Source organism: Lolium perenne, chromosome 7 (genome assembly GCF_019359855.2).
Source record: "Lolium perenne isolate Kyuss_39 chromosome 7, Kyuss_2.0, whole genome shotgun sequence".
Lineage (NCBI taxonomy): Eukaryota > Viridiplantae > Streptophyta > Magnoliopsida > Poales > Poaceae > Lolium > Lolium perenne.
In genome coordinates, this window is record NC_067250.2 from 282873236 (window position 1) to 282900033 (window position 26798).

The window sequence follows — 26798 nt, forward strand, 5'->3', positions numbered from 1 at the left end:
CAGTTTACAGTATCTAAAATAAATGTCTTTTTTATGCATCTCTAAAGAAATGAAACAGTGTCTAGGAGGAACTAGACACTTTTTTGATATACTAGAAGCGGGACTTGGCGTGACAATTCCGATATTCGTCCCTGACATGAATCGAACTCTGGTCGTTAGGGTGCGCCACTGCGACCCCAACCACTAGGCTAAGCCCACGTAACGGAGTCACGTATTTCGAATGTTAAAAATGACCACGTTAGACCGCAGATATAAAATTGGTCGTTTTTGACCGCATGTCCGTTTGCGTCTGCTTGTGCTCCAAGCGGGGCGGCACATATTATTACTCAAATATTTTTTTCATAACTCAAATGCATAAAATGTACTTATAGAAAACAAGAAGAAAAAACAAGGCCCTAGACTACTTGTTGCCCCTCGGGGCGTTTGACGGCCCGGTCCCGTCGTTGCCTTCCTCCCTCCTCCTCAGCTTCTTTGCCGCCCGCAGCTCCATCTGCCTTGCGACCGCCAGAGCTCGGTGGGCCGCTGCGTTCTCCAGTAGGCGCTGCCGCAGCGCCTCGTTGCCGGCATCCTCGGTCTTCTTGAGCGTCTCGAAGGACTCGACTAAAGCCCTCTGCTTTGCCGCCTTCTCCTCCGAGTCAGGTCTGTTCTGGTCCCACTTGAAGTCGTCGTCGGACTCTTCCTCTGCGGCCGCCGCCTCCTGCGGCATTCCTGCTCCGCGTCGAACGCCGCGTGGGCTACTCGCTCCTCCTCTACTTCCTGCTCCGCGTCAGCCATGAACTTCGCGTCCATGGCCGCATCGATGACGTTGTCCGCGCTATCTTCGTTCTCCTTGTCGGAGCTGTCGGCCGGGCGAGGTGGAGACGGAGGTGGAGGCGCAATAGTCTGGCCTCGTCCGGCGCTGCTCATGGCAAGGGTGGATGAAAGGTGCGAGGCGGCGCTACAGTGGAGGTTGTGCAGAGGCTAGGAGTTTGTGTGGAGGAGATGATATGGGGCAGCCGACCGGGCGCGTCCCTCTTTATATACGCGGGATGCAACCGAGGAGCGCGGCACGCGTGTCATCTTCATTACCTTCGTTGGTAGAGGTGGGCGGCAGCCGATCTCCCCCCTGTTTTTTTTAGTTCGTAGCCTCTTTGAACATACTCGGTTGTATGTTGTTTTTCGTTATCTCCATGGTAATGAAAATCGACCCAGTGAGGGGTCGCTTGGAAAAAAGAGGTGGGCGACGGCCGCTCGACAGACGAGGCATCATCATTAACGTGGCGTAGACTGCCGAAGCGACGCCTCATTACCATAACTAACTCCGTTGAGAAGACGCATCGAGCCAGTGTTGTTGTCAGGTGGACCCGACGAAACGTCCACCTAGACACGAGTGGTCTTCGCGAAGACGTATATTTAGGCTATGTTTACGTCTCCGCGAAGAGCCCCATCACTATGCGCCAGGTTCGGTGCGCCTAATTTCAGACCCATTTTTGAACCGCGTGCGATCGCATGCGTGCGTTGGGTCGCCCCGTTGGATTTATGGCCTCAGCGCTTTTGCGGCTAAAACTGCTCATAGTGGGAGTAACATAGCTAGTAACATCACACATCTCAAGGCATTTTGGTGACATGGTATGCCAGTAAATAAAGAAAAAGAGTGAGATGGTAACTAGCTATGTTACCATAACATTACTCACCTCAAGGCAAGATGAGTCTACAACATAATAAATGATACAATGCATGACACCACGTATAAGTTACTACCTACTATATTACTAATCTAAATTACTCGCCACTATTACCGGCCTAAACAGCGCCGAGCGGGCGATTCTTCAGAGCCGAGTGGTAGCCAACAAACAAACACGGCCGGCGCAGGGGCGGATGGCTCGGAGTTTCAGACGTCGTTGGTGCCAATGCGGCGCCAACGAACGCAGTCGAAATAGCCCTCCTGCTCCGCCTCCCGTTCTCAGCGGCGCGTAACCTTCGCCGGCCAAAAAGGCTCCTCCTCATCCTGCTCCGCTGTTCCGCCCCGGCGGTAAATCTTCTTATCTACTCTCAACTCTGCACAATCTCGGCCCCGCCCTTCTTGGAAGTACACCTTGCTTGTTTTGTTTTGTTTTATTTTGGGTAGATCTATTTCGGCTGCAAATCTGAACGTGCTCTCCACCGGGTCAGCCGAAGTAGCTGATTTGACCATGGAGAGCTCGTTTAATCCACTGCCGAACTCCACCATTCAGTAGGCGACTGGTAGTGCCACACCTAGTGCTGCTGCTGGTGTTCAGTCCACTGGTCTAAATAGATAGTGATAGCTTAGAGCATCTCTAGCAGATCTCCAAACCCCAAACCCCATATGCAGCTATCCAGGACACCCCAAACCATATATGCGGATTGAAAATTGCACGCGCAGATCAGAAACGGCATAATCAAACTGCATAATTTAAACAAGCATTCGCGCCAGATTTTGTTCCTTACATAGGGGAGATGAAAGAACGGAGCCTAGTACTCCGTTTTCTAGGTTAATGGTGCCGCCGCGGCCAGTACCAAAATAGAGCTCACCGGGGAGCTTCGTGCCGCGGCGGCAGTCGAGCTCGATGTAGAAACCGCCTGCTCGCGGAGCCACTCCGCCTTCTTCTCGGCATAGCGGCGGCTCTTGTCCTCCAGCAGCTTCGCCACCGTGCCCAGGGCCACGTCAGGGACGAAGTCGCCGGCCATCAGCGTGGGGGCGGCGAGCTCTAGCTTGGTGCCGGTGACGTCGGAGGTCCGGCGCTGGTGCTCGAGCTCCTCGGCGCTGAGCTTGCGCGCGGGGGCGGATCCAGCGCCGCCCACCCTCCCTCCGCCGCGGCCTCCTCGACCTCCGCCGGACACCATGGCGCTTGCGGGCGTGGGGGGAACGGAAGCGGCGGAGAGACGGATGGGGTTTGACCCCCATCCGCGGCCGCCGAACGCAATATATAGCGGCCGGCAACGGTTTTGGGCTGCGGCCTGGAAAAATTATCCGGGTCAGACCACCGATGCGGTGTCTGGCCTGGCCAAAAAAAACGGCCGAAAACCCCATATTGGCCCAACTTGTTATATGTGGGCCGATATGGGGGATCTGCTAGAGATGCTCTTATACCTAGCGATAGCTTCTTTATGTACTCGTTGGCTGAAGCCCTGAACAACATGTCAGTCTGGAAATTAAAAAGAGTGTCCCCCTCTTCAAACTTTGGCCACTTGTAAACACCCAGAATCTCCCGATCCCCCTTCGTGGGTTAACTTGCCTTTTTAATATTAGTGGTGGATGGGGTGTAGGGGGGACACCGAAGCACACCTCTACAAATATATGGAAAAGGACTAAATACATCTATTTTAATCTTGGGTTACCATAAAATCTACAAAGATAGGTTACTCTTCTCTTTTTCAGCACCCAGTACATGTTGATTTGTGATCAAGTACTTACCGCAAACAAAAATGTTTTCTGGTTTCAATCATTTTGACATATCGTTATCCTTTTCTATCCAAGTCATTTATACTCCTATAAAGATTTCAACCGGGCAGCGGTTTGGTCTGTTTGGACTATACCGACCAGCCAATATGCATAGACCAACAATCTTAACTCTATTGTTTCCTCTATCTTGGGCTCCTGTAGAGGTCTTGATGTATTCGCCACTGCCAATAAGGTAATGTGCAAAAATGAATGCTAGCATTTTTCTTACATAAATTGTGTCAATTGGTGGAACCAACGACTCGGTACATTGGCCCAACTGAATATGCATGATTTTTTCAAATATTCAACACGTTTCAAGTAGCCTTTCAACTGAATTTATTGCGGTTTCGCTTATGTCGCATGCATATATTGTGTCAATTTCAGCATTAAAACGTGATAATAAATGCCTCCCACGATAGCTTTCGATAGTTTTGCTGAGGAAACCGCGATTTGAGATGTTGTTTGGACAAGATCATGTTTGTCCTCATCTATTGTTACTGCTGAAATAGGTTGCTGAGAAGATAAATACACAACATCCATCCTACAGTCCTACACATGATGGTTTCACATAAGGAATTTTAGGAATAGGTAACGGACTGTCCTGTTGCAGTGATCCATGATACTTATCTCCACCGCCAAATGGTGTAATTTACTAAATCTGTCATTTCAATTTATGCAGGATCGCAGAGGTGTATTGACATGAAGCTTGTCCAGTGATGTAGCGCTAGTCTGCAGTGCAACATTCTGAGGGGAGCATTCATGGCTGACGCCCTACTTCTTGTTCTCAGAAAAGTTGCTCTCTCCCTTGGAGAAGGGGCATTAGAGAAGCTGAGCACAGGGGTGGTGGAGGAAGCATCATCTGTCACAGATTTCGAGCATGGCATGAAACAAATCGAAAGCGAGTTCACGATTCTGCAGGCATTTATTGGCCAGGTTAGCGCACTGAATGTTGGTGACAAGACATTTGAAGCCTGGCTGGACCAAGTTACAAATGTTGCCCATCAGGTAGAAGACATCATTGACGAGTATAGTTTCCTAACTTTGCAAGGTGAAGTTATAAACAACTTTTTCAAGCGGAAATTCCATCAGGCGAAGAGCTTTGCAGATTGGCAGAGCCTGTCAAGCCAGATTGATCAAGTAGAAACTCGAATTCAGCGGCTATCCGCAATGAAAGATCGTTATGGCATTTCCATAGGAGTACCAGGCAGGAATAGCACGTTGCAATATACCAGGCAGCTCTCTCTATCAGATTCTGCTTATTTGTCTGATGATACTGAAATAGTGGGCAATGCCAACGAAATTGGGAGGTTGACACAATGGTTACTCTCAGAGGGACAACATCGATCGATCATGTCAATACTTGGTATGGGAGGTTTAGGCAAAACAACCATAGCAAGCAGTATCTACAAAAATAAACGAATCAGTAGAATGTTTGATTGCTTTGCATGGGTTACTCTATCTCAGAATTGCCAAGTTGAAAACCTACTGAGGCAAATCATGAAGCAGCTGATAGACCAAAGAGATTACATGGCTGGTGGTATCGAGACTATGAGTCAGGTGATACTAATTGAGGAACTTCAGAGTTACCTACGGGACAAGAAGTATCTGATTGTGCTGGATGATGTATGGGATAAAAATGACTGGCTATTCTTGAACTGTGCATTTGTAAGAAACAGTCGTGGAAGTAGAGTGCTAGTGACAACTCGCAAAAAGGATGTTGCTTCTTTAGCAGACAATGGATTTGTTGTGGAGCTTGAATTCCTTCTTTATAATGAAGCATGGAATCTATTCTGTCAAAAGGCATTCCGTAGATTAGAAGACAAAGTATGCCCGGTGAATTTGAGGCCATGGGCAGAGAAAATTGTGAAAAAATGCCAAGGACTGCCATTGGCTATCGTTGCAATTGGGAGCCTGTTATCGTACCGAGAGTTAGAGGAGCAAGAGTGGAGCTCTTTCCACAACCAACTTAGCTGGCAATTATCTAATAATCCAGAGCTCAGTTGGCTGATGAGTGCTCTAAATCTTAGCTTGAATGATCTCCCAAGCTATTTAAAGAATTGCTTCCTATACTGCAGCCTTTTTCCTGAAGACTACATGATTCAAAGAATATGGATCTCCAGGATTTGGATATCGGAAGGCCTTGTTGAAGAAAGAGGAGCTGGGACAACAATGGAGGAAGTTGCTGAGTGTTACCTGAAGGAGCTTACTCAGCGTTCTCTTCTTGAAGTTGCGGAAAGAAATGTATATGGAAGGGCTAGATCATTCCAAATGCATGACCTTGTGCGTGATGCATGTTTGATTGTTGCAAAAAGAGAGAAGTTTGCAGCTGTATACGACAATTCTGGTATAATCCAAGTTACATCTGAAGCCCGACGCTTATGCATCCAGAAGGATGCTCAGTCTCTGAAGGTTGCTGCAGCATCGCGGATCCGGTCTTTCATTTTGTTTGACAGACAAGTAGCATCCTCTTGGATAAATGACATTTCGTCAAATTTCCGACTGATCCGGGTCCTGTGTCTAAGGTTTGCCAACATTCATCAAGTGCCGGGTGTTGTCTCAGAGTTACTTAATTTGCACTATTTGGATTTAGCTCACACAAAGGTTAAACATATACCAGCATCGTTCGGGAAACTTAGGAACCTACAAGTTTTAGACCTCAGGTTCTGCTACGTGGATCAGCTTCCATGGGAAATAACACTACTTTCTAAACTGAGGCATCTGTATGTATACATGCTCCATGATGTTCAAGAAAGGATATTTGACTGCTTTTCTGCTACAAATATCCCTGGCAACATTTGTCGTCTAAAGAATCTGCAAAGCTTACAGTCTGTTGCAGCCAATAAAAACCTGCTTACACAGCTCGGGAGCTTGACAATGATGAGAAGTTTGTCCGTAATAAAAATGCATCAAGATTATATTGCGGAATTATGGGACTCCTTGGGAAAGATGCCTAGCCTCAGTAAGTTGGTTATTTTTGCTAGCAGCAAGGATGATGTTCTTAACCTTGTAATGCTAAATCCCTTGCCAAATCTGAACTTTTTCTGGGTGAGAGGAAGGTTGTATGAGAAAGTGCTCCCACAGATGTTTGCAAGTTTCGGCAAGCTCACTACGTTGAAAATTGACTGTTGTTGTCTGAAGAAAGATCCTATTAGCTCTTTTGCACATATGCTTGTTCTAGTTGATCTGAATCTTTACAAGACATATGATGGGGAACATTTAACATTTCGCTCAGGATGGTTTCCCAAGCTCAGTTCTCTTGAATTAGTTGACATGGAACATCTGAACTGGATTGAGATAGAGGAAGGCGCAATGAAGGTGCTACATACTTTGGAAATGGTTGGTCTAAGGAGTCTTAAGGCAGTGCCTCAAGGCATCAAGCACATTAAGACACTGCAGAAGATGCTTCTAACAGATATGTCAAAGGAGTTCATGGATAGGCTACAAGGAGATGACAGCGACATAGTTGAGCATATATCTAACGTCCAGAGTTTTTACTCGAATTTTCAATCAGGTAATTCCATATGTACAGATTATCAATAACTCAACATATTTAGCAACCTATGGTATAATCAGATCTCCTTTTTCTTTTCTTTCAAAAAAAGTACTCCCCCCGTTCCATAATTATTTTCGTGATTGTAGTTCAAATTTAACTTAAAACCACGACAAGAATTATTGAACAGCGGGAGTACATGTTAGGATACCTCAAGTTAAAACATTTTCGTAGTCTCTTTTTTACTACCTGCAATGGATGATAAATTGCGTGTACCAGCAACCCTTGGGGCAGACTTTGCGCAAACCAGTGACTCAAGTTTATTTTTGCGCAAACCAGCGATCCGTTGCAAGCAGCTGTAATGATCAGGTTATATGGTTGATATAGTATACGATAAAAAAGGCCTACCTTATTAGGCCATCTCCCGCATAACGGATCACTTTTTGGACTATTTGGGTTCGGATGCGGCGGCCCGCGCACAGGAAATAGGCCGCGTTCTGTTTGCGGGTGGCAACGGCCCCAATGACTAAAATCGTAAAAAAGATCTGGATTAAAATTAAACATGATTTGCATATATATATATATATATATGGGTCCACACAGGACAGTTTTAGAACTAAAAAATGAAAATAGAAAGATAAATCCGCCAGGAGTATACTAGGCATTTTTCGGGTCGGGCCGGGTAAAAAAGCCCGAAGCTAAAAGTCTAGGCCTGAGCCTGTCTCGGCCCGACCGTCGGGCCAAGAATTCAGGCCCTAGCCCGGTCTGAAGCCCAAAAAAACCCGGCCCGGCCCAAGCAGCCCGACCAAACGTGTATTTTGCAGGCCCGACCTGGCCTGGCCGCCGGACCAAGAATTCAGGCCTGAGCCCAGCCCAACGTGCAAACTTGGCCCGGGCCGGGATTTTCGGGCTTCGGGCCGGGCTCGGACCTGAATTCTTGGCCCGATGATCGGGTTCGTGTCATCCATGGAGTCCGTGTCGAGCTCCACCTTCACCGGGAGTGGCTGGGGGCCTCCCATGGCGGCAAACGCGGGACTGCGTCGTTCGACAATGATGACAAAGGCAAGAGCAGTCCCAACGGAGATGGCTAGATAGCAACACCGCTCGGAGCAGGGGCAGCCGCTCCGACTCTGGCGATGTCATCGCTTTACCGGATGGATGGAGAGAGGACACTGAGAAGATAACGGATCTGGTCGTGGTGGAGGCGGAGCTGGCTGGAGGTGGGAGATCAAGGCGCGGCGGTGAGCCTTTCCCCGTCGTCACCTTGGTCGCGGGAGTAAATTACTCTTGGAGTTGATAGTCCGTGAGAAAATAAATTTGAGTCGCTGGTTTGCGCAAAGTTTGCCACTAGAGTTGCTGGTACTTGCAACTTTCGTGGCCGTGGACAAACTAGTTCCGTCCCAAACCAGCCATTTTCGTCAATGACAATCGTCACATTTCAACCGTTTGTAGAATATATACCAATCGGTACTCCCAATTTATTTTGCAATTCATAAAACTCATGAAATGATTTTCAACTTTTTTAATAAAGCGAGCATGGAAGTTCTAGAGTAAAAAATCCCTACTCTATTAGAATTTTAGGCTCACGTTAGGTCAGCCGACAAAGTGAATCTCAATAGTCGGATGTCATGCATGTTTAGTGGTCATTAGAGCTCTCTGCAATATTCTCTCCAAGAATCACTGGTTTGCGCAACGAAAATTCTAAGTCACTTGTTTGTGCAACATCCTCCCCAAGAGTTGCTGGTCCTTGCAATTTTCTCTTTTAAGTTCGATCAAATGAGCTAACACCATACACTACTATTTTCGTAGTCTCTTTTTACTACCGATATCTTCCTATTTATAAACCACATCGTGAATGTTCTATTTTTTACTGACATTGCAGTAAACAAGTTGGTTCCTCTGCCAAATCTTGCAAAGAAGTATGGCTTTTGTGGCACAGAGTGGTGGGAGCTTTAGGCAGGAGATGTATGTTGAAGTTCTTGTGTAGAGCAATCACTTGACCAGCTGTACATAAATATGAAACATAAGATTGCTGTCGATAAAGATCACATCTGCATGGAGAAGGAAGCATGTGTTAACTGAAGATTCTATATTTTAGCAAAAGTTGAATCCTGTAGAAATGTAATAGCCACCGTGGCAGACTGCAATTCCTATATGCCTCTCTGCATAGACCTGAAACATGTGTTTTGTAATTTCAGATTGTGTGTTTTCACAGTTTCACTGTATATTGTAGATTTGCGCCGGGAAAAAAATTCTAGGAACTTGGGTTTTGCTTATTGTGAAGGGATGAAAGATGTGTACATTATTAAGAGAAATATATCAGAAATCCGTCGTAGTCTAGGTGGTTAGGATACTCGGCTCTCACCCGAGAGACCCGGGTTCAAGTCCCGGCGACGGAATTATTTATTTGGTTTTCTTGAGGTTCTCCATGGTTTCGTTTAATATAATCCAAATGGTTCCAAAAACTCTCCGTGGCTTTTAAGCCTGGTCACGTTTCTTTTTTCCGTACAGTTCCATTTGTTTCGTGGTTCAAAACTTCCGCGTTTGAACATCTAGTTCGCTCTGAAACCTTCATCCGAGAGCACCATCAACGTTTTTGGGTCTCGAGTCTGTAGGCTATTTCTGTCCCGTCCATGAGAAGTAAGAAACAATGTACAAAAGGATTGGCGAAGAAAACCAAACCAAGAAAATATGTTTGCAAGATCTTGTAAATATGCTATGTTAGAGCATCTCCAGTCGCGTCCCCCAAACCGTCCCCCAAAGGGATTTGGGGCGCGTCGGACAAAAAAAGTGTTCCAGCCGCGTCCCCCAAAGCCCATTTTTGTCCGGCGCGGCTCGATACGGTGTCCGGCGCCCCGAGCCCATCCCCGTCCCACAGGGGACGCTCCGGGGACGCCGCACACAACGAAAAGCGAGACGGGCTCCCACATGTCGGCGACTATTTGCATAAACCGTTGGTTTGCGCCTCTTTTCTCGTCGCTCCTTCCTTTCCGCGCCTCCCACCCCACCGCCATTGATTTCCGGCCGTTTGGGCGTCTGATCTCTGCTGAGAGTCGGCACCGTTGTCGCGGCTGGGGCTCCCGCCGGTCGTGCCGCCGCCGCCGCGTCGCCAGCGCGTTCCAGAACGCGCCGTCAAATCCGCCCCACCTCCGCGCACAGAAGGTGGGAAAGTTTGGCAAATACTACTTGAGAGGGCCAACTGAGAAAGAGACTGCAAGGATCATGGCACAAAATGCTGCCAGAGGATTTCCTGAAATGCTTAGAAGCATCGATTGCATGTACTAGGCATGGAAGAACTGCCCGTTTGCTTGGCAAGGTATATACAAAGGGCGTCATGGATATTGCAGTGTGGTGCTTGAAGCTGTGGCAGATTATGACATGTGGATTTGACATTCTTTCTTTGGCATGGCGGGATCACACAATGACATCAACGTGTTGCAGCGGTCTCCGGTGTTCAGCAGACTAGTGGAAGGGCATGCTCCACCATGCAACTATGAGATCAATGGCCACCAATATACCAAAGGCTATTATCTAGCCGATGGTATATATCCAAAATGGACCACTTTTGTCAAAACAATCTCGAATCCATCAGGTCTGAAGAATTCTCACTTTGCTACACGACAGGAGGCTTGCAGGAAGGATGTCGAGCGGGCATTTGGTGTGCTTCAAGCACAATTTGCCTTGTCCGGTACCCTGCTCTAAGCTGGTCTCACGACCAAATGTGGGAGGTGATGCAGACTTGTGTGATCATGCACAACATGATCATCGAGGATGACCGCAAGAATCATGTTAGGTCACATGTTGGTCCATATGAGTGTCAAGGCCCTCTCGCGGAGGTTGATCATGAGTTGCCTGCAGATTTTGCTGATTTTCTCGCCATGCACGCAGAGATCCGTGACAGCAATGTGCATGAGCAACTTCAAGCTGATCTCGTTGAGCATTTGTGGAGGATCAAAGGAAATACCGTGGCACCTTGATGTAGCATCTAGCCCTATTTATTATATTTGATTACTTGTTTTATTGTTTGTTGTAATTTAATTTGAAAACAATCCTCGCAAACATTTTTATTCATATGCTACATTTGATATAAATGGTTTATGTGTTAAAAAAATTATTTTAAATGTTTGGGGGCGGCGTTTGGGGGGACGCGGCTGGGGAGCGACGTCCCCCAAACGCGGCACGAACAAAACACGTCCCCAAACGCTCAATCCGGCGCGGTTTGGGGGACGCTTTGGGGGACGCGGCTGGAGATGCTCTTATAAGTTACAAGATGTTTCCCTCAAACAAAAATATGCTATATCACTATTTACAAGTACCGGCGGCACAAAGTACAATATGCTATGCCTCCCTCCACCAACCGTCTATGTGCGAGATTGGGGAAGACCTCTCGAATTCCGGTTCACTCCTATGTGTTTTCAATGTTATAATTTACAAGTATAGTGTAAATGCCACACCTAAGAATTACTAGCCGTCTAGCCACTGATTTGTAAAACTCTTTATTTTCTTATTATTTTAGCAGTTAGTTTGGCAACAATGGTTTTATATTATGAAACCGATGTACTCCCTCCGTCTCAGTTTAATATGCGCACATGTAGTGTAAGACAAAGTTTGACCATTAATTTAGTCAACAAATATAAATTATATTTCTACAAAATTTATACCATTCGATTTGCATTGAAAAAAGTTCATAACGATATAATTTTTTCAATATATATTTTATATTTTATTGATTAAAATAATGGTTAAAGTAACTTTTTTTGGTTATCGTGGGTGCGTGTTAAACCGAGACAACCGAGACGGAGGTAGTAGTATTTTCTTGGCACCCTCGCCTCCCGCGCATCAAGACAAGAAGACAATAGTCCTAAATCTAGGCAAAAACCATGCATGTCTTTGTGTTGTGTTGATCCAGGTTGCAGCGTCTCTCGCCCACTTTCGTATAAAAAAGGGGTGAGGCGTTCCGACGCACGCGACAAAGGAAGTGGTAAGATGTAGAAGATAAATCTGAATTATGTTATGAACTACTCCATGATGTCGCAAAGGCCGCTGAGTCTCTCACATGTCTGAAACGGTCTTTTTTCAGATAAAACTTGTAAAACTCTTTATTTTCTTATTACTCCGTTTTAGCAGTTAGTTTGCTGACGACGGTTTCCTTTATATTAGGACTATATTATGAAAGCGAGGTGTAGTATATTTTCTTGGCCGGCCGAGTGCGCCGCACCCTCGCCTCCCGCGCATCAAGACAATAGCCCAAGCTTTCTCCGAGCATGCCCAGCCGGAGCAAGCACGACGCTTCCCGGCGCGCTCGAGCATCGCCGCCGTGCTAACGCCAGAGACCGAGGGGGGCCGTGGGGCTCCAGCGCGCGCGAGAGGCGGCGAAATCTCGACCCCTCCTCCCTCCGTCCCTCGTTTCTCCCCGGTGGTAAATCTCCATTTTCCCCCTTTTTCCTCTTCCTTTCGGATGTCTCGGCGAGGACAGGAAATCGTTTGCCGTAGCAACTTTGCTCATCATGATTTGGGTGGATCTAACGCGCTGGTTGATGCGAAACTCGGTCTAAGCGGGGTCAGTCAAAACAGCTGACATGACCATTTAATTATGCCTGCTCTAAATTTTACTTGTCATATCATTGAGAGTTCGTCTAATTCTCTGCCCGACCTGCTCTCTTGTCTCCACCGCTAGAATCGGCGACATTTTACATCCGGCCTCTGCATAACTAGGATGTACACAGCCGTTGACAAAAGCGAATTGCATATCAATCATGAGCAATTGTAGAATGCGTAAGATGATATTGGTGGCCCCATCTGTAGATTATGCTGCCACCCATGTAGGGAAAAGTATCCCTCGCCGTATCCTCCAACCGTGTACGTACCTCCGTAAAGAGGTCTCGGTTCTCCACTCTCTGCAGCCCAGACCACAAACGGAGAATAGCGGTGCATCTATATATAACCTGCAAAAGGGCTTATCATTAAAAACTTTGTCATTTCTGCATAGCCATAGCGACCATATAACGGCAAGCGCTTCCACCCTAATAAGCGTTCTAAACCTGTGATCAATACCATGAAGCCAATTTCCAAAGATATTGGCTACACTAGTCAGAGGATACAGATTCGAAGCTACTTGGATGCATGACCATATAAATCTGGAAGAACAAGTGTTTAATTGTCTCATTGTGATGACAGAATACACACTCAGTACTCCCAAGCCAATTCCGTTTCACAAGATTATCTTTGGTTAGAATTACCCCGCGACGTAAATACCATCCAATTTTTTTAATTTTTAGCAGTATTTTCATCTTCCAGATCTTCTTATTCTTATCAACTGGTATGTCAGGTTGGATAATTGCATTGTATAACGAACTTACTGTAAACTTCCGCTTGGATTGTAAGTTCTAACGAAATTTATCCGGCCCTTCGGACAAATGAATGGATGCCAAACTCATGTAGTGGTGGTATCTTTATTTTTTAAGAGAGAGCATCGTATAATCAACTCATGAATAGTTCTTATAATCCTTAACCAACACAACTGAGATACATGGAGGAACTTTAGTAAAAGCCACATCGTGATGAACTAATCGAGCATAATGCGCTAATTCATGCGTAACCTTGCAGCTCTCTCTCTTGACATGCTTCACTCTGACATCCCTAAGGAGCTGCCTGTTGACATGCTTCACTCTTCTGGAATGCTTCACAAGACACGTTGCAGTACATGCGTACTAGCTTACCCACTGTTTTTTAGTGTGAGACACAACCATGTTCTGTGCTCATCTATTGTTACTGTGAAAAAACAGGTTGCTGAGAAGATAAATCCACGAGCAATTCATCCATCCAACACATGACTGTCATTCGAGGAATTCCAGGACAGGTAACAGGATGGCCTTTGCAGTGACCTGTAATATTTAACTCTGCACCCATACGATGTCATGACTGATTCTGTCATTGCAATTCACTCCAAATGATTGCAGAGATGCATTTACATGTGGCTTGTTCAATGATGTAGCGTCATTCTACCGTGCTAACATTTTGGGGGAGGACGCATGGCAGACACACTATATCTTGTCCTCAGAAAAGTAGCTCTGTCTCTCGGAGAAGCAGCGTTGGAGAAGCTGGGCACAGAGGTAGCGGAGGTAGCATCGGTTCGCACAGATTGCGAGTATGGAATGAAACGGACCGAGAGCCAGTTAGTGATTCTGCAGGCATTTATCGGTCAGGTTAACACACATAATGTTGGTGACAAGACATTTGAGGCCTGGCTGGGCCAAGTTACAAATGTTGCCCATCAGGTAGAAGACATAATTGATGAATTTAGTTTCCTCACTTCTCAAGCTGCAGTCATAAACAACTTCTTCAAGAGGAAATTCCATCAGGCCAAGAGCTCTGCAGCATGGCAGAACCTGTCAAACCAGATTGATGAAGTAGAAACTCGAATTCAGCGAATATCCACAATGAAGGATCGTTATGCTAAATCCATAGGAGAGTCAGGCAAGAGTAGCACACTGCAGAATGCCAGACAGCTCTCTCTATCAGATTCTGCTTATCTATCCGATGATGCCGAGTTAGTGGGCAATGCCAGTGAAATTCAAAGGTTGAAACAATGGCTACTCTCAGAGCAAAAAGACCGATCGATCATGTCAATTCTTGGTATGGGAGGTCTAGGCAAAACCACCATAGCAAGCCGGGTCTACAAAAACCAACAAATTAGTAGAGTGTTTGACTGTTACGCGTGGGTGACTCTGTCTCAGAATTATCAAGTTGAGGGCCTGATGAGGCAAATCATGAAGCAGCTGATAGACCAAAGATCCCACATGGCTAGTGGTATCGAGGCAATGAATCATGTAGTACTAATTGAGAAACTTCAGAGCTACCTACGGGACAAGAAATATTTGATTGTCTTGGATGATGTATGGGATACAAATGACTGGTTATTTTTTAATTCTGCACTTATAAGAAACAATTGTGGAAGTAGAGTTCTAGTGACAACTCGCAAAAAAGATGTTGCTTCCGTAGCAAATGATGGATTTGTTGTGGAGCTTAAAATTCTCCCTTATACTGAAGCATGGCACCTATTCTGTCAAAAAGCATTCCGTAGATTGGATGACAAAATATGCCCAGTAAATCTGAGGCCTTGGGCAGAGAAAATTGTGAAAAAGTGCCAAGGACTTCCACTGGCTCTCGTCGCAATTGGGTGCCTATTATCGTACCGAGAATTAGAGGAGCAAGAGTGGAGCTCTCTCCACAACCAACTTAGCTGGCAATTAGCTAACAGTCCAGAGCTTAGTTGGATTATGAGTATTCTGAATCTTAGCTTGAATGATCTCCCAGGCTATTTAAAGAATTGCTTTCTATACTGCAGCCTTTTCCCTGAAGACTACAAGATCAGGAGAAGATGGATCTGCAGGCTTTGGGTCACAGAAGGTCTTGTTGAGGAAAGAGGTGCTGGGACAACGATGGAGGAAGTAGCTGAGTGTTACCTAAACGAGCTCACACGGCGTTCTCTTTTTGAAGTTGCAGAAAGGAATGTTCATGGAAGAGCTAGATCATTTCAGATGCATGACCTTGTGCGCGATGCATGTCTGACTGTTGCAAACAGAGAGAAGTTTGCCGTTGTATATGGCGCATCTGGTATAAATCAGGTTACCTCTGAAGCCCGCCGTCTGTTTGTTCAGAAGGATGCTCGGTCTTTAAAAGTTGCTGCAGCATCACAGATCCGTTCTTTTATTTTGTTTGACACACAAGTAGCATCAACTTGGATACACGACATTTCATCTAATTTTAGACTTATCCGGGTCCTCTGTCTAAGGTTTGCTAACATCCACCAAGTGCCAGGTGTTGTCTCAGACTTACTTAATTTGCACTATTTGGATTTAGCTCACACAAAGGTTAAGCATATACCAGCATCGTTTGGGAAACTTAGGAACCTACAAGTTTTGGACCTCAGGTTCAGCTACGTGGAGCAGCTGCCATGGGAAATAACACTCCTGACTAAACTGAGGCATCTGTATGTATACAAGCTGCATGATGTTCAAGAAAGGATATTTGACTGCATTTCTGCTACAAATATGCTTGGAAATATTTGTTGTCTGAAGAATCTGCAAACCTTACAATCTGTCTCAGCCAATAAAGACATGATTACACAGCTCGGGGAATTGACACTGATGAGAAGTTTGGCTATAATGAAAATGCGTCAAAACTACATCGTGGAATTATGGGGCTCCTTGGCCAAGATGCCTAGCCTTAGTAGGTTGGTTATTTTTGCTAACAGCAAGGATGAGATTCTTAACCTGGTAATGCTAAAGCCCTTACCGAATCTGAAGTTTTTCTGGTTGAGAGGGAGGTTGTATGATGGAGTGCTCCCACAAATGTTCGCAGGTTTTGAGAGGCTTGCTACTTTGAAACTTGACTTCTGTTTTCTAAAGAAAGATCCCATTAGCTCCTTTGCACACATGCTGAATCTTGTTGATCTCAAGCTTTACAAGACTTATGATGGGGAACAGTTAAAATTTCGTGCAGGATGGTTTCCCAAGCTCAGTTCTCTTGAATTAGGTGGCATGGAACATCTGAATTTGATTGAGATAGAGGAATGCACAATGAAGGTTTTACATACTTTGGAGATGGTTGGCCTAATGGATCTAAATGCAGTGCCTCGAGGCATTAAGCACATTAAGACACTACAGAAGATGCTTCTAACAGATATGCCAAAGGAGTTCATTGATAGGCTACAAGGAGCTGATAGTTATATAGTTCAGCATATACCTAACATCCAGAGTTTCGAATCCTCCAATTCTGAAGCAGGTAATCTCCATGTGTACAGTGTGTCAATAAATTGTGCAAACTGGTCGTCATCAGTTTACTTTTTTACATATTATAAATGTTATGAAATCTCAAGTTAAAACAGCTATCCGACATGATGCAAAAACTTGGTTGCAGTGAAATCCTTCTTTGTTCAATAAGCAAACACCATAACACCTCTACCTTTTTCCGGATCTTTTCTGACTCATGGCCGATATCTTTTTATGTTTCCCAATTGTAAATGGTTAACTTGTATTCACCTTTGTAGTTAACAAGTTGGTTCTTCTTCCACATCTTGCAAAGAAGTATGGCACATGCTGGTGGGAGCTTTCTTAAGATATCTTGTATATTTGTTAGGATCCTACCCGCCTCCATTTGTACATAAAGTTGGAGTGCAAGTTGTGTTGTACATAATTCCCTGTAATATAATGATTAATCTATACGCAGCCTCCTACGGTAGGTACATGTTTCCCAACTTACCATAAGCTTTAGGCAGGAGATGTATCTCAGCCATCTGCGTGGAGGAGGAAGCATGCGTTTTTTCATTGAAGATCGTGTGTGTTGTACCAAATATTGAATCTTGTAGAAATGTTCCAGACACCCTGCAGACTGAAAATACATACCGTATACAACCCAAACCTGAAAATGGAGTGCAAAGAGTAGGCTATTATCATGCATATGCTGGGAAGGTGAAGCATCCCTGCAACTTTTTCTTACACAAGAAGTTGTGCCAAAAAAATGGAAGCATTTGAGTTTGGCTCTTTATTTCTTAAATAAGAATCTGATTTGATTCTAGTGTTTGTTTTTTGTTGCCCTTTTTGCTTTTTTTTTTCTTGCTTCATTTCTCCGCCGCAACAGCTGATCTCTTGATGTCTGAGGTTCCCGAACGTTTGACAGTGGTTCCAAACTCTCCCTGTGGTTTAGAGCATCTCTGGCAGACCCCTCAAACCGTTAAAACCGTTAAAACTACGGTCGCATATGGTTTCGGACAAAAAAAAAAAGACCAGAACAGACCCCTCAAACTTGCCAAAACCATAAAAGCATTTGAGGGGGTCGGTAAACATAGCCTCCCAACCTGTGGAAGAGTGGTTTCGTGAGGCTGATAGGGGGCAGATCCTCATCGATGCAACGCCTTGGCGTGAACAAAATCTCCCCACTCCTTGTTCCCGTGTCGTCGCCGCTGCCACAGATCCAACCATTCCCGCGTCGTCGCTGCTGCCACAGATCCAACCGTTCCCGCGCCGCTGCTCCCTCGCCGTGCCTCCCTAGCGCCATGATGGCCGCTCCTACCCCGCCAAAGGCTGCTGCCCAGCTCGTGCGGGTCGAATCGACCGCTACCGTAGCTCGAACCACCACCACCGCCGCCCACCTCCCACTCGTCCCCGTGCCCGTGACCGGCAGCTACGCGGTCAAGAGCAAGCGGCAGGAAAACCAAGTTGTCAACGTGGGAGCTCCAGCTCCCGCTCCCGCCCCGGCGGCCAAGGTCAAGCCATGCACGGAGCCGGGGAGAAAACTGGCGCCAAAGAAACATGGGGTGAAGAAGCTGGCCAAGAAAGGTTCTTTGGCGGCTCTGACTGCGGCAACTGCTCCGACCCGACACCACCCGCAAGGTGTTCGTTTGCGATTCCCCAAGGTAATTTTCCAACTCTTGGCCCGGCGTAGTACTGCCATCGATTGCGCACTAAGAATTGTCATTCGTAGGGCAAATGAGACCATCCGTCCGATGTCGTTCGTGAGCATGCTCAACGACGCGTCCGTCGAGCTGGAGAACGCGCCGCTCGCCGATGATTATGAAGAGAACATCGATGACTACGAGAACGGCGAGCTCGGCCAAAAATGCTTGCAGCCGATGGACCAGTTGCATCGAGCAAGTGAGGAATGCCCCTCCTAGTGGCACTACTATTGATGAGTGGGTGAGTTGCTATCTACACATTCTTCACCTGTATATGCATTGTTTACTTGTTGGAACACATATGCCTGTCCATTCTTTGCTTGTGCATTGTAGGAGAGAAGAGGTATAGGAAAATGTCGGCTTCAAAAGGAAGGCTATTCTTGCTCATGCATTGCTTTAAGTTGCTAGAACATAGTAACATGTGGAAGTGGAGGGAGCAAGAAGCACCAACGGTGAGAGGAGCATTAGTCCAATTGAACGATGATGAGGATGATGTGGTCTTGGCCAAGGCGAAGAACAAGGGAAGACCCGATGATCACAAGAGAGCCAAAGAGAAGATTAGGAAGTAAGCCGAGGCACAAGGTTTGAGGGACAAGATTGATGAAATGATGAAATCTAAAGAGAAGTTGGTGGACAAGACTTTGGAGACGAAATTGATGATGATGGAGATGAGAAGCCAAGATAAGAAAGCCAAGTGAGAGCTACTTCGGGAAGATGAGAAGCTCAAGGCCGTCGTCGAGGAGAGATGAGAAGCTCCAGGAAGAATCAAGAAAATGGATATACCCAATTATATCTAGTGAGATCACTAAAGAGTTCAAGATAAGGATCATTATCCGTACAAGTCAGTTTTGCAATCCGAAACGTGAGAGAGTTTGAAACTTCGAGGACGAAATTTAGTTTAAGGGGGAGAGACTGTAACATCCCAGGTTTAGAGAGTAGAAATTGGGAGAACGCAGAAGTGTACATTGCATTCATGTATAGAAAATCCAGGGAATTTTCGCGCTTTTGTTTAAAACCTTCAAAGTGATCAAGGTTAATTTCTCTTACATCGGTGAAATTGAGTTAGTCATGATGTGAGTGCGATAAATTTTGACATGACCTTTATTGATTTATTGTGTTTTTGGGGAAATAATTTGAGTTCAAATTCAAATATGAAAGACAGAAGTTCAAACAAGATTTGAAATGAAATTTGAATTCTAAACCATTATATAAAATGTTAATCAAACAAACTATAAAACTCAAAATAGATAAATCAATTAATACTTAATTACATCCATAGCCATACAAATTCCATAAATGTAAGTAATTCAAGAATAAAGATAATATATAATAAGAAAAACATTTCTTTATTGATATTCAACATGGATGAGTGGGCTGAAGAAATTTACAGCAAGCAAGCGAAGAAAAATCAGCATTTCAATGATCCTCCTTTTTTCAGGTAGTGAATGTAACTAATTATACTTCTTTCTGAGGTACGTGACGCTAGCATGATCACGTGTTCAGAGATGTTACTGAGCTTTCAGATCTTAAACCATGCCAGCACCATCTATTCATCTCAAGCAAAGCAGCGAGAAGCTCAGTTCCCCTGGCTTTTGGTGATTCTCAGCATTGGGTTTCACTTGAACAGCAAAGACCCATCACTACGTTAACTTCCCGTAAATGCGGAACAAACAGCATTGGGTTTTTTTGAACTTTTCGTAAATGGGTGCGCGCGCACCCAGGTTCCATTCACCATTTCCGAACATGACTATTGCTAATGTAGTTTCTAACTTAGCACTCGCAATAAATATGGCTCAGGTGTTGGATCAATAGCTCCTATTTAGGAAGGATGTCATGGGCCCCCAAGCATCCCCTTAAATATGGTGAATGAAGAGAATTGGACCAGTCCTTGAATAGGAATGATTGGTATCCTTGTCATTTCTCCCTCTGCTCCTGCGATGTGCTTCTGTGCCTTTGCACAGCAAAGGCTGAGGAAATGTTTACATTATGAATTATACAAGCAATACTGTTTGGCTGAAAGTGCCACTCAACTACTTTCTACTAGTACTATTTTTCGACCACAAGTCCACAGCAGCAACTTGTTATGGTATGCCACTATCGTCTGTGCAAGGAAAGGATAAAGCAGAGCAAACTAAATCAGTCTCATCTAACCGAGTGCAAGCAAGAAAAAACAACAATATGAAACAATCTGGTGCTCATGTTTGCAAAAACTACTGCCCCTATAATGTCCCAACCAAGACCATATTATGTCACCGAGATACAAGAACATACATGCTGTACGTAAGTATGCACTGAAGAAGAATACATACCAGAAGAGACTCGTCCAGAAAATAATCAAAAACCACTTTACACCTTGTTGCATCCAATGTGACAGCTCGATTAATGTCCATCCATGGGCCATACCTGAAAATTAATTAGTTACTTAAATCTGCATACATAAAATTAGGCAAGTTGAAACAACAGGTTCTCACTAGTAGAAAAAAGGGCTTTAGTCCCGGTTCGCAACTGCCATTAGTCGCGGTTGCGCAACCGGGACTAATTAAGCGCGACTAAAGGCTCCCCTTTAGTCGCGGTTGCTTACGAACCGTGACTAAAGGCACGTCCACGTGGCTGCCAGCAGTCCGTCGGGGCGGAGGACCTTTAGTCGCGGTTCTCCTGGCCAACCGCGACTAAAGACCTCCGCAGGTTTAGGGTTTTAGCCCCCCCTAAATCTGGTTTCTTTTTAGTTTGTAATTGTTTTATTTCTTTTATATTTTAATTTTGAAGAAGTTTCAGTACACATATTCTATGGTACTATATACATGCATATGAATGTACAATTTCAAACAAATTTGAAATTAGAACCAAGAAAATTCAAGAGGAATATACAATATATATTCAATATCGGATGACCATATACAATTTTGAACAAGTTTCCATACATAATTTACTTCATCCACAGTTCTACGTCCTCGTAATAGTGTTCTCCTTTAGGATGGAGGACTTCCCTCATGAACCATCCTGCTAGTTCCTCTTGAAGTGGTCGGAAGCGAGCTTCTGGACTAAGCATCTTCCGGAGGTTATTCCTCTGGAGGTTGTTTTCCGACGGCTGCCGCTCAGAGGTGTATCTCCGGATCATCTCACAAACATAGTATCCACATAGATTGGTCCCCGGTGGCTGAATATCCCCAGTCAGTGACCTTTTAAATTCTAGCTCTTTTTTGAAATCACCGACTTTTTCATCTGCGAACCGTCTCCAAACCCTACGAGGCAAAGAAAATTAAATGAACAAGAGAGTTATTAGTTACTTGATATTAGGAAATGAACGAAATAGGCCGATCGATATAGAGCGCAAATGAATGAAAATAATTACTTTTGCATCATTTTTCTCATGTCGACCCAAAGCTTTGGATCCATATTCAGAGAGTCGATGACGATAACTGAGGAGGTGTGAAATTGAATTACTAGCAGAATCCAGTGGAACCTGCGGACACGATACATGCACAGTCATGCATAACTCATCGATTAGCCACATACCATGCATGGAGTAAACAAAAGATAATGTGCTCAAGATAGAAACACTCACCCAAAATGCAAAGGAAATAGAATTTCACTTTTGAGTTGCTGCTTTGTAAGAAAAAGCCACATGTCTTTCTCCACGTCGGCGGGGTGTTGTTCTAACACATTATGCATTAACGATTTGTGGGTCAATGAACCCAACATCATGGATGTTCCTTATTCTGCATTCCCTAATCTTCATTCTGCATAATAGCGTACACAACAATATAGTTAGGACAATATATATATATAGTGCAGGCAATGAACGAGATGGGGTAGAAATAAATCACTTACAAAACGTAGCAACTGATGATAGATTTGTCGAGCTCGCGCAGATTGAACAGCTGGAACAATTCACTCATATGAACTGTTACATAGTAATGTTTGAAGTGATGCTCATGTCTAACTTCCGTATAAATATATTCTTTGCTGAAGTTAGTTTTTATGTAACCCTTGTACCAATGTAGCAGATTTTTCATTTGTGGAGGTAGATCCTCTTCCTGCGCAGGCTCGACGAGAGGCCCATTCGGCACATATGTAATTACTGGTTTACTCATTGGCGCCTCCTCAAGGCCTAACACTTCACGAAGAGTCATACCGAACGCGGCCGCTTGTTCTCTGGCACCCGTTACAGTAATTCCCTGTGCTGCCGCAGCTGCGGCGATAGCGGGGTCCATTAGTTCAGCATCCGGACCGGCGGCTTTCACTATGAGCGGGGCGATCGATTGTTTACTTTGTTTTCCGAGCTGGGCAACTTGTTTCCCTCCTTTTTTACTTTCTAATTCTTTCTCGGCCTCCTCCAAGGCTTTCTTCTCCTGCTTCTCCGCCAACTCTTTCTTCTCCTTGAACATGAGTGCTTGCCTACGAAGTTCACGTGCATAGTCGTCAGGCAGATTCTTCGCGGCTTGGGACGGTGTGCTCAAAAATGACTTAGCCCACTTCTTTTGCTTGTCAGAAAATACTGGCTTGGGCTCGGGCTCTCTTTTCTTCTTGCAGTCCGCCTTCCATTTCTCATAATCAGTAGCCGCGGCCGCGTCAGTTTCCTCGGCATTACGTTCCCAAGGCCTTGTGGGGAGAGGCTTCAGTGATGGCTCCGATACCTTTGTGGTCTTAGGTACATAAGGGTCCGGGTTAATAGTCCAGGACTGCTTCTGCTTCTTTGCCGGAGGTGGATTGGGGGGCGGCGTCTGATCACCCGCCGGACGAGGACTGGGGGGCAGCGACTGATCACCCACCGGACGTTGTGGACTGGGGGGCGACGTCGGCTGACGTGAAGGAGGTGTAGGTGAACCACCACCACCACCACCACCACCGCCATCGCCACCACCACCGGAGGGGGGTGGACTTGTTGGCCTTGGCGCCTCGCCTGGAAACTTGATAAACTTCTTTTTCCATAGAATGAACTGGCGCTTGACACCTCCAAGTCTTCTCTCCCCTTCGGGTGTAGCAATGTCAATCTCCAGGTCCTCAAACCCTGGGACTATGTCCTCCACCATGACACGAGATAACCATCTTGAATGGGGTTGTTGTGGTGGAGTGCTCCAGGTAAACATGGTAAAGCACTGCCGATGGCTACCTTCGTGGACATGTTCCCAATTGGATAATGCAGATGACATTCTTTCATCTCCTTTACATCGTCCACGGGGTAGCGAGGAGGCTCCGGTGCAGTAATATCGATCGCCGGTGCATTAGCAGTAGCCGGCGGGGCCTCCGTGGAAGCCACGCTGCTTCTCCGCAGCTGGCTTCCGAGATCCGCTGGATGATCTTCATGCGTCCCAGCTGCCGATCTTTCTTGTACTAGTATATTCATGGTTTTCTTCATCTCATCGAATTCCGATGCCAACCGCGCCACAACATCTGCATCCCGATCCATCTTTCTCTTACGGCTTCTGTAACCGTACGAGTCATCGTTCTGGGAGAACCCTATTTTCCACGGAATGTTCCCCATGCCTCGTACACGTCCTCCGTGTTCAGGATTCCCGAGGGCTTTTTTCAGCGCGCCATTCTCTCTGTTGAACTTGATCTTCCCCTCCTGAGCATCCCTCATTGCGTCAATAAGGGCTTGGGTGGTTTTAAACTCTTTATTCCGGTGAACACACACCCCTGTCTCCGGGTGTAGCGTTCCCCCATGCCCGTACCACCAGCTTTTGGCCCTTAAGTCCCATCCCTCCGTACCTAAAGGGATTCCTCGGTCCCTCAGGTCGTTCTCCATCTTCTCCCACTTAGGCTCCCAAAGGCGGTACCCTCCTGGCCCCATAATATGATTGTACTCTTTCTTAGCCGCATTTTCCTTATTTTTTTTCGATATTTCAAGGAACTGCTCCGACTTCTTTTGCCTCACAAATTCTGGCCAATCATGTTGCAGTTTCTCATATTGTCCTTTGAAATCCGGAGTCTTGTTCTGGTTGACATAGTCACGGGCTAGATTTTGCTTGAATATCCGGAATGCGTTGGCCATCTTTTGAAGAGCGAACTGTTTGACTAGCTTCCTCCTCTCCTTGTTTTTCGGAATCTTGTTGCCCAATTCATCGAATTTGTTGTATTCCGGAGGTAGAACGAAATGTTCCATAAGCTTTTTCAAGCAATCTTTTTTTGTTCTCTTCTCGACAAAAGTGAAACCAAGACGTGCCTTCTTTGGCTCATTCCACTCCTGGACGGTGATCGAGACGTTGTCTCTAACAACGGCTCCGCATTGGTTGATAAACTTGGTGGAGTTCTTGTGGGGCTCCAGCGGCCTGCCGGTTGCACTGATAACCTCGATGGTATATGTTTCTCCTTGTTTCAGCGTCTTGGTTGCGCCACGCTTTGACGACGTACTCGATTGTTTCGACGATCCGGCCGAGGGCTAAAATAAGAAAGAGAGTCGCGCGCGTTAGTACACACATATTTATTCAAATTAGTAAGTTTGTATCACCAGAGGCTCAATGTATATATATATACCTCGGCGCCGGAGGTGGTTGCTACTTGCAATTCAAGATCGTCGTTTATCGACGGTTGACCTCCATCGTCATCACCTCGCTGACGATGTTCATCTTCACCGTCAAGGTTCAGATAAGAAGAGACATCCTCTTCTTCATCTTGTTCGGTCGGCACATAAAGAACATCGCCGTTTATGAGGCCCATTATATATTCTTCAGCTTCCGGATCATAGTTGGCCATAATCGGGTCAGCTCTATCGTCCGCCATATGTCAGTCCTGAAAACATGTAGTAAAAACTAATTAATTGTGTATATGCCAGCATTATCACATCTCTTCTACATATAAAGAGAGAGGGCGACGAGGGAGACGAGAGGGGGGACGCGTATTAGATGTGTATATGCGGACGATCGACCTCGCCTCGCAGTGACCGCGTGACCGAGAGACCGGTGGCGGTGGCGAAAGGGCGGCGGTGGCGAAAGGGCGGTGGTGGTGCCGAGGACAACACACATAACCCTCGCCGCCCCTCTCGATCCCAAAAAAACACCGCGCGTATACGGAGGGGGCGACGAGGGGCTCGCTGCCCCCTCCGTATACGCGCGGTGGTTAAGTCAAATTTTAGTTAAGACAAAAAAAATTAAGTGAAATTTTAGTTCATTTTTTAAGTGAAATTTTAGTTCATTTTTAGACAAACTTTTAAGTGAAATTTTAGTTCTTTTTTTGAGACAAACTTTTAAGTCAAATTTTAGTTCTTTTTTAAGTCAAATTGTAGTTCTTTTTTGAGACAAAATTTTTAAGTCAATTTTTAGTTTTTTTAAGTCAAATTTTAGTTCTTTTTTTAGACAAACTTTTAAGTCAAATTTTAGTTATTTTTTGTTTTAAAATTAACAAGAAAAAAACAAAAAAAGAAGAAACAAAAACGGCGGTCGGCGGGGCGCACGCGCGCAGACCTCTCCCTCTCCTCTCACCGCGCGCACGGCAGAGGCGTCCGGCCTGCTCTCTCCTCTCTCTCTCTCAGGCCGGTGAGCAGCGGCGCGCGCGGCCACGGCGCCGCGCTCTCTCCCTCTCCTCTCTCTCGAGATCACTGCGAGCGGCGGCGCCGGCGCAAGCGTGTGTACTATACAGGGGCGGCGGCGACGACGACGTACGGGCGACGGCGGGGACGACGCTCGGGGCGGCGCGACGGAGAGAAGGCGCGCGGCGACGGAGAGAAGGCGCGCGACGACGACGAGCTCGAGTGCGGCGACGACGACGGCGAGGCGCGGCAGCGCTGCAGAGATCGGCGGCGGTCGGCTTCGGGCGCGGCGGTGGATCGTCAGGCGGAGATGAAGAGAGTGGCGCGGCGGTTCGCGCCGCCCGAATTTATAGGGACCCCCCCTTTAGTCGCGGTTGGTGTCGCAAACCACGAATAAAGGGGTACCATTAGTCGCGGTTGGCCACACCAACCGCGACTAAAGGGTTTTTTCGCCGGGTTTTTTCGTTCCCGCGCGCAAAGACGGTTGGCGAGGCCAACCGCGACTAAAGGTATTTTTTTTAAAATACTTTTCTTTTTCAAAATGTTAAAAATACATATAATATATCCATAAACTCAGAAAATCTAAAAATACAAATAATATATCAAAAAAATCAGAAAATAAAACTAATTCAATTCAAAATCTTAAAAATACAAATAATATATCAAAAAAATCAGAAAAATAAAACTAATTCAATTCAAAATCTTAAAAATACAAATAATATATCAAAAAATTCAGAAAAATAAAACTAATTCAATTCAAAATCTTAAAAATACAAATAATATATCAAAAAATTCAGAAAAATAAAACTAATTCAATTCAAAATCTTAAAAATACAAATAATTTATCAAAAAATTCAGAAAAATAAAACTAATTCATTTCAAAATGTTAAAAATACAATTAGTATATCAAAAAATTAAGAAAAGTAAAACTAATTCAATTCAA

At 45.4% G+C, this 26798-nt stretch overlaps 2 protein-coding genes and 1 non-coding gene across 6 annotated transcripts; all 3 read left to right on the forward strand.

The window, feature by feature from the left end:
• The first annotated feature begins 1803 nt into the window (after window positions 1-1803).
• LOC127312472 (disease resistance protein RPM1) lies at window positions 1804-9146 on the forward strand. Of its 2 annotated transcripts, XM_051342989.2 has the most exons (4): window positions 1804-2011; window positions 3952-4030; window positions 4122-6953; window positions 8815-9146. In XM_051342989.2, exons 3-4 carry the CDS (start codon window positions 4202-4204, stop codon window positions 8886-8888), a joined length of 2826 nt encoding a protein of 941 aa, XP_051198949.1. In that variant the 5' UTR covers window positions 1804-2011; window positions 3952-4030; window positions 4122-4201; the 3' UTR covers window positions 8889-9146. The 2 variants fall into 2 exon arrangements, with proteins under 2 accessions (XP_051198949.1, XP_051198950.1); XM_051342990.2 differs by lacking the exon at window positions 3952-4030.
• A 112-nt stretch (window positions 9147-9258) lies between these two features.
• Window positions 9259-9331, forward strand: TRNAE-CUC (transfer RNA glutamic acid (anticodon CUC)). The gene has a single exon. It is a non-coding gene; the product is annotated as a tRNA-Glu (tRNA).
• A 2806-nt stretch (window positions 9332-12137) lies between these two features.
• On the forward strand, window positions 12138-17335 carry LOC127312473 (disease resistance protein RPM1). Of its 3 annotated transcripts, XM_071824187.1 has the most exons (6): window positions 12138-12351; window positions 13539-13631; window positions 13718-13791; window positions 13892-16718; window positions 16984-17051; window positions 17083-17335. In XM_071824187.1, exons 4-5 carry the CDS (start codon window positions 13964-13966, stop codon window positions 17049-17051), a joined length of 2823 nt encoding a protein of 940 aa, XP_071680288.1. In that variant the 5' UTR covers window positions 12138-12351; window positions 13539-13631; window positions 13718-13791; window positions 13892-13963; the 3' UTR covers window positions 17083-17335. The 3 variants fall into 3 exon arrangements, with proteins under 3 accessions (XP_071680288.1, XP_051198951.1, XP_051198952.1); XM_051342991.2 differs by having other exon boundaries at window positions 13539-13639; window positions 16984-17335; XM_051342992.2 differs by lacking the exon at window positions 13539-13631 and having other exon boundaries at window positions 16984-17335.
• The last annotated feature ends 9463 nt before the right edge of the window (window positions 17336-26798 follow it).